This window comes from Chiloscyllium plagiosum, chromosome 3 (assembly GCF_004010195.1).
Source record: "Chiloscyllium plagiosum isolate BGI_BamShark_2017 chromosome 3, ASM401019v2, whole genome shotgun sequence".
NCBI classification, from domain to species: Eukaryota; Metazoa; Chordata; class Chondrichthyes; order Orectolobiformes; family Hemiscylliidae; genus Chiloscyllium; species Chiloscyllium plagiosum.
Window position 1 is genome coordinate 50,380,306 of NC_057712.1, and position 8,231 is coordinate 50,388,536.

The 8,231-nt window shown below is 43.0% G+C and overlaps 1 protein-coding gene across 2 annotated transcripts in view; it reads left to right on the plus strand.

Moving 5' to 3' along the window:
• Positions 1-8,231, plus strand: part of LOC122543221 (collagen alpha-1(XIX) chain) — a 412,403-nt gene that overhangs the window by 252,475 nt on the left and 151,697 nt on the right. For both annotated transcript variants that reach the window (XM_043681707.1, XM_043681699.1), the window contains exons 17-19: positions 268-312; positions 4,507-4,569; positions 4,668-4,721. In XM_043681707.1, coding sequence (XP_043537642.1) covers positions 268-312; positions 4,507-4,569; positions 4,668-4,721 — 162 coding nt within the window. The remainder of the gene's footprint in view (positions 1-267; positions 313-4,506; positions 4,570-4,667; positions 4,722-8,231) is intronic.

Sequence of the window (8,231 nt, forward strand, 5' to 3'; positions counted from 1 at the left end):
TTGTGGCCTCAAAGAGCCAGCACAGGTGAAATAGGCCAAAGCACCTTCTGTGCCCTCTCATCCTTTATAGGATTGATGTGCATCTGGGAAATACTTAAAGAGGAGGTGAGTATACAATAGTTTTATAGTTCCATATGACTAGATTCCCTCCACCAGTCAGATCTTTACACTTTGTGGATTTCCAACAGGTCTGAAGTTTAAATTGCATGTAAATCTTGCACATCTGTTTTTACACAGCTGAAGTTAATCCTATCTACCTTTCTTTAGGGGAACCCAGGCGAAAAAGGGGAAACTGGAGCTCAAGGAGAAAAAGTAAGAGCAATTGTTCCCAAAGTTCAAATATATTTTTTTACAGAGGGTGGTTCGCATGTGGAATGAACTTCCTGAGGAAGTAATAGATGCGGGTACAATTGCAACGTTTAAAATACATTTAGATGCATACATGAAAAAGAAAGGTTTGGAGGAATATGAGCCAGGGGCAGGCAGGTGGGAATGGTTTAGTTTAGGATTATGTTCAGCATGGGTTGGTTGGACCAAAGGATCTGTTTCCATGCTGTATGACTATATGTTGCTATTGGATCTGGTGATCAAGAGATAAAGGAGACTGGAAATTTTCTGAACTGTGAGCATAGGAAATAGGAATAAGCTATTCAACTTCTTGAACACCAATGAACAAGATCAACTCCATCTCATTTTCTGGCACTATCCCCATATCCCTTCATATCATCTCTGTCTTGAACAGACTCAATGACTTGAACCACCACACCCCTCAGGGGTAGAGAATTTCAATGATTCACCACCCTCTGAGTGAAAACATTCATTCTCATCCAGGTGCTAATTGTCTGTCTCTTGAGACTCAAACCCCAGGTTTTAGCCTCTGGTTTCCTGTCAGTTCTGGGGACAAATGGCTCAAAAAACACAAAGCAGATTGTCCATAGTTTGTGTAGAATCTGCTGTGTGTTGGGCAAATGCCTGTTGAATCTGCTGAGGGCATGTCTGCACCTGCTTCTACAGAAAACACAGTCATGTCTCAGTATATAGTAAACTTGCCTCATGGTCAGACTGATGTGCATTCACAATCCACTCTCTTGACCTGAGTCTGGAATTTTGCAGACACTCAGAAATGTTAAACTGAGGCCTCTTCAGCAATGTCAGGAATGTAAGAGATTTCATCTTAACATTTTGAAGAAGAACAGGGATGACTATCTGGAGTCCTGGCCAATATTTACCCCTCAGCAATCACTAAAAGGGGTTATTATCTGGTCATATCCATCAAATTACTGTAAGTACTATCGCCATATGAGCAGGTCAGAAATCCTGCAGCAAATAACTCACCTTCTTACACCCCAAAGCCTAACCACTATTTACAAGGCACAAATCAGGAGTGTGATAAAATATTTCCACTTGCTTAGATGAGTGTTGAACCAAAAACACTCAAGAATACCATCCAAGACAAAACAGCTCATTTGATTAACACCACACCCACAAGCATCCATTCCCTCCAATACCAACGGTCATTACCAACAATGTGTACTAGCTACAAGATGTACTTCAAAAATACACTAAGGCTGCTTAGAAAGAACATTCCAAACCCATGACCACTGCCAATAAGAAGGAGAAGGGCAGCTGATGCATGGGAGCACCACCATCTGCAAGCTCCCCTTTAAGACACTCACCATCCTGACTTGGGAATATATCACTATTCCTTCACTGTCACTGAATATTAATTCTAGAATTCTCTCACTGAGAGTATTATGGGTCTTCTTCCAGCACATAGACTGCAAAAGTTCAAGAAGGCATCTCACCACCACCAACATTCAATGGCAACTAAGGATGGTTCAATAATTGCTGTTCCAGCCAGTGACACCAATGTCCTACAAGTCAATAATGAATTAAAACTGCTGTTTGTGCACAAATTGACAAGAGCCTTTCCTACATATCAGTTCTACATACCATGAAAATATTTTTTTTTCCTTTTTGAGAAAGTTGATGCATAAGGAGTGTTTTCTTTCATTAATTGCAAGCTGTTCTCAGTCACATTGCCAGAGGGAGTGAGTGTTGCAAAACTCCAATACCACAGTCAAAGTGAGGAACTTATACAGTTGAAAGAAAGACAGACTTGCATTTAAATAGCATGTTTCACAGCCACCAGGCAGGACTTTACAGCTGTTTTTGAAGTGTAACCACTGTCCTCACAAACGGTCAGTTTTGTACCAACCTTCACATACAGCAATATGAAAGTGACCAGTTCATCTGTTTCAGTGTTATAGATTGAGAAGTACTAGCCACTAGGGACAAACTCCCCTCCTATTTGTCAGAATCACTGTTCCAAAGTTGTTTATGCTGATACTTTTTGTGATTCTTCTGATCACTTCTACAGAAACTTTTGAGTCTTCAAACTATTTGCAAGTTCACTGGACAAAGTCCTGGAATCCTTCAGTTGTTCAAAGATAAAGTATTCTAATGGTCTGCTTTGGCTGCAGTTGATTTCTTAAGAGAAGTCTTGCACCTTCTGGAAGCCGTTTTGTCAGATTTCTTGCGTCCATTTTAAGAACGTAACCCACATATATGTGAGATATGTTTTGTAATCACCCTACAGCCTCAGCCCTCCCTATCTCTGTAATCTCCTCCGCACTACAATCCCCTGAGATACTTGCGTTCCTCTAATTCTGGCCTCTTGATCAAGCTGATTGTAATTGCTCCACAATTAGTCACCATGCTTTCAGTTGGCTGGACTTAAACTCTGAAACTCCTTTCCTACACCCTCCAGCTTTCTCAAATGTACCCCTCCCAAGCTTTTGCTTATCTGACCTAATATTTCCCATTGCTGTGGGGGGAGGTCACGTTTTAATTTTTAATTATGCCCAAGAAGCATATTGGGATTTTATGTCAAAGCACTATAGAAGTACAAGTTGTTGTTGTTAGCTGTGCTAATGATAGGAACTAGACCTTGGTTCCTCTTTAAAAATTGTATAAATAAACAGCTAGCATTTTGCATTGCCCAGCTCAACCATGCTAATTCATATTCTGTGCATTTTTGTCACATCTGATCTGTTCAGTAATCGCCTGCATTTGCAGGATTTGCTTCAATAAACATTTTGATGCCTGCCATTTCCTAAGTCAGGGATACTGAGAAACCCCAACTCTAAAGCAATGATTTGCTGACACCTCCTGGTAGCTCTGCACTACTGATGTTGCATGTATGCCTGTCCCAGCAAAGTTTGAAAAGGTGGGTTTGGGAGGGCAGAGGACAAATGCTAGACTTTTGACTTTACATTCCCTTCATTGCTTTGTGAAGGGTACATTAATAGGCATGTCATTCAAAGGAATGCCCACTTCTTGCAAACGTGAAAAGGCAATGAAATTGTGAGGCTTCACAACATGACAGCAATGTTGTGGGTATTAATTATTTAGAACTGAGTTTTGAAACCCAAAAATGGATGGCCTCAAATCAGTCCACTTGAGTTTTAAGCTATTATTAACTGGAAAGGATACAAACATATTTACAAGGATGTTACCAAGATTGAAGGGTTTGAGTTATAAGGAGAAACTGGACAGGCTGGGACTTTTTTCTCTGAAGCATAGGAGGCTGAGGAGTGACTTTATAGAGGTTTATAAAATTATGAGAGACATAGACAAGATGAATAGCCAAGGTCTTTTACTCAGGGCAGAGGAATCCAAAACTAGAGGGAAAAGATTTCAAAAGGACCTGAGGAGTAACTTTTTCACACAGATGGTCATGCAACTATGGAATGAGCTGCCAGAGGATGTGGTAGAGGCGAGTACAATTACAACATTTAAAAGATATTCGAACAGGTACTTGGATAGGAAAGGTTTAGAAGGATATAAGCCAAACACAGGTAAATGGGACTAATTCAATTTATAATTTATCCTGAATCGAACACAAAGGTAGAGAGGTGATGCTTCAGTTCTACGTGGCATTGGTAAGACCACATCTGGAGCACTGTGTGAGTTACTGTACTTACAGGAGGATGATATAGAATTGGAGTTTGTCTAGAAAATTTTTACCAAACTATTAAAAGAAAAATATTGGAGATGCTGGAGGTCTGAAAGAAGGGCAGAAAATAGAGGAGAAACTCAGCAGGTTGGCAGCATCTCTGAGAGAGAAATAGAGTTAATAGTTTGAGTCTACTATGACTTCTTCAGATTGAAGAACAGTCATGTTGGAGAGTTATACTGAACCCAAAACATTTTTTTCTCTGAGGGGTCATGAGTCTTTGCAACTCTTCCTGAAAGGGTCATGAAAGAAGAGTCCCTGAATACTTTTAAGGTAGAAGTGGACAGATTCTTGATAAGCAAGAGGCTGAAAGGTTGTCAGGGTAGGCAAAAAGGAGGACTTAGGTTACAATAGATAATAGATAATGGTCGAGCAGATTTGAGGGACCTGAATAGCTTATTCACACTCTTAATTTTTATCTTAGTACATAAGTGTGATTACATGTATGGCCTACATGTATGGTTACTGATGATAGCCATATTTTACAGGGTGACAGAGGAGATCCAGGCCATCCTGGCCAAAGTGGGCTGAAAGGAGCAAAGGGAGAACCTGTAAGTGTTTTGAATTGACAGATGGGCTTGAACTATTTTTCAAAGAGAATCTATATTTGGGTAAGTATTCACTATCTTCCTGAATTTTACTGTCACAGGGTATGTCCGGGCAAGAAGGCCCCAGTGGTGAAAAAGGAGAAAAAGGAACAAAGGTAAGGATGTCATCTCTGAAACCCAGGAACTGCCTGGAGATCCAGTAATGTTGATTCCCTTGTGGAAGAGTCAAAGACCACGAGCATAATCTCAGAGTAACCACTTTCAAGGAACTTTTTACTTGCACCCAAGGTCTCTCAGTTTGACAACACTCTCCAGGACACTACCATTAACTGGTTTATCTTATCAAAGTGCAACACCTTGCATTTATCTGAATGAAACTCCATCTGCCATTCCTCGGCCCACTGGACCAGTTTATCAAGATCCCAATGTACTCTTAGATAATCATCTTTACTGTTCACCATACCAACAATTTTGGTAACATCCACAAACTTACTAACTATGCTTCCTACATTCTCATTTAAATACTTTATTTAAATGATGAATAAAGTGGACCCAGCACTGATCCTTGTAGCACACTACTGGTCACAGGCCTCCCATCTTAACAGCAACCCTCTACCACCACCTTTTGTCTCCTACCATCAAGCCAATTTTGTATCCAATTGGCTAGCTCTCCCTGAAACCCATTTGATCTAACCTTACTAACCAGTCTACCATGTGTAGCCTTGGTAAAGGCCTTTGCTAAAGTCCATATAGACAACGTCTACTGCTTTGCCTTCATCTATCTTCTTGGTCACCTCTTCAAAAAACTCAATCAAATTTGTAACACAATTTCCCATGTACAAAGCCATATTGACTATCCCCAATCAGTCCTTGCCCTTCTAAATGCATGAAGATCCTGTCTTTCAGAATCCCTGTCAACAACGTACCCACCGCTGATGTTAGACTCAGCAGTCTGTTCCCTGACTTTTCCTTGCCGCCTTTCCTAAATAATGACAAACATTAGCCACCTGCCAGTCTTCCAGCACCTCGACTTTGGCTGTTACTGATGCAAATACCTCTGCTGGGAATGCCACAATTTCTTCCCTAGCTTCCCACAATGTCCTGAGATACTTGATCATGTTCTGGGGATTTATCTATCTTTATGCATTTTAAGACCTCCAGCACCTCCTCTTCTGTAATATGGACTCTTTTCAAAGCATCACTATTTATCCCCCGAGTTTCCTGGCATCCATGTCTTTCTCCATGGTAAATACTGACAAAAAATATTTGTTTAGGATTTCACCAATTGTCTCTGGTTCCACACACAAATGACCTCATTGATCTTTAAGGGGCCCTCTTCTCTCCTAATTACTCTTTTGTCTTTAATATATTTATAGAATCTCTTTGAATTATCTTTTACCTTATCTGCCAAAGTTATCTCATGTCCCCTTTATGCCCTCCTGATTTCTTAAATGTACTCCTACACTGTCTATACACTTGAAGTAATTCTCTAGATCCCAGCTATCCATATCTAACATATCCTGTGTTCTTTTTCTTGACAAGAGCCTCAATATCGCTCATCATCCAGTGTTCCCTCCTCCTGCTAGCCTTGCCCTCCACCTTGACAGGAACATGTTGCCCTGAAATCTCATTACCTCACTTATGAAAGCCTCCCACTTGCTAGATATCCCTCTACCTGCTAACAGCCTCCCCCAAACAACTTTTGAAAGTTCCTGTCTAACACTATCAAAATTGGGTTTGCCCCAATTTAGAACTTTAACTTGTGCACCAGATCTATCCTTGCCCAAAACTATTTAAAACTAATAGAATTGTGGTCTCAAAGTGCTCCCCACTTGTACCCCAGTCACTTGCCCTGCCTTATTTCCCAAGCAAGGCAAGTTTTGCCCCTTCTCTAGTACAAGTCATTCTGGTATAACATGCGTTTCATCAATACAAATTGCTATAACGTGATTCACAAATTGTGTACGCTGTTTGGATAAAGCAAACTTTCTACTGAACGGGTATAGCGATTTTCTATAGTTACTTTCTACAGCACGATTTTCTGTAACAGTTTCCACAGCATGATTTTCAATAGCACGTAGCTTCGTGTTGTGGAGGAATGTCTTGGAGGGCTATCTACATATTGATTGCGAAAGTTTTCCTAAACACACTTAACAAATTGCTCTCTATCCAAGCCCTTAACAATATGACAGTTGCATTCCATTAGCCATGCGGCTGGTGGAGCTACCATCCCCACGCTGATTGATGACGTCACTTCCGCCCCCCATCATGGCCACATCCACAGCAACTTCCGCCCCTCACAATTCCTCATGCACCACACGTAACATCACTTCCACCCCTTACATCATCGCTGATATCACACGCTCAGTGATTTCTCCCCCCCACTGCTGTGTTTGCCACCACTTCCGCCCTCACCAACGCCACTCCGAGCTTACTTTTACAATCAGGACTCCTGCCCACCTTCCGAGGACCCCTTCGCCCACCTCCATCCACCTGGACATCCCGTGCTGGCCTATTTCCTGCCCTCGACCTCTTCATTTCCAACTGCTGCTGGGACATTAATCGCCTCAACCTGCCTACCCCCCTCCCCCACTCCAACCTCTCACCCTCACAACACGCTGCTCTCCACTCTTTCTGCTCCAATCCCGACCTCACCATCAAGCCAGCTGATAAATGGGGTACAGTGGTAGTCTGATGCACTGACCTCTACACCGCTGAAGCCAGACGCCAACTTGAGGACACCTCCTCCTACTGCCCCTTCGACCATGACCCCACCCCTCATCACCAAACCATCATCTCCCAGACCATGCAGAACCTCATCACCTCAGGGGATCTCCCACCCACAGCTTCCAACCTCATAGTCCAGGAACCCCACACTACCGGTTCTACCTCTTTCCCAAGATCCACAAGCCTAACCACTCTAGCCGACCCATTGCCTCAGCATGCTCCTGCCCCACTGAACTCATCTCTACCTACCTCGACACTGTCCTATTCCCCCCAGTCCAGGAACTCACTACATACGTTCATGACACCACCCATGCCATCCACCTCCTCCAAGACGTCTGTTTCCCCGGCCCCCAACGCCTCATCTTCACATGGATATCCAATCCCTCTACACCTCCATCCGCCATGACCAGGGCCTCCAAGCCCTCCGTTCCTTCCTCTCCCGACGTCCCCAACAGTACCCTTCCACCGACACTCTCATTCGTTTGGCCGAACTGGTCCTCACCCTTAACAATTTCTCCTTCGAATCCTCCCACTTCCTCCAGACCAAAGGGGTAGCCATGGGCTCCTGTATGGGGCCCAGCTATGCCTGTCTCTTTGTTGGCTACGTAGAACAGTCCATCTTCCATAGTTACACTGGCACCACTCCCCACCTTTTCCTCTGCTACATTGATGACTGCATTGACGCTATCTCATGCTCCCGCAAGGAGGTTGAGCAATTCATCAACTTCACCAACACATTCCACCTTGACCTTAAATTTACCTGGACCATCTCTGACACCTCCCTCCCCTTCCTGGACCTCTCCATCTCCATTAATGATGACTGACTTTACACCGACATTTTTTACAAACCCACCAACTCCCACAGCTACCTGGATTACACCTCTTCCCACCCTACCTCCTGCAAAAATGCCATCCCGTATTCCCAATTCCTCCACCTC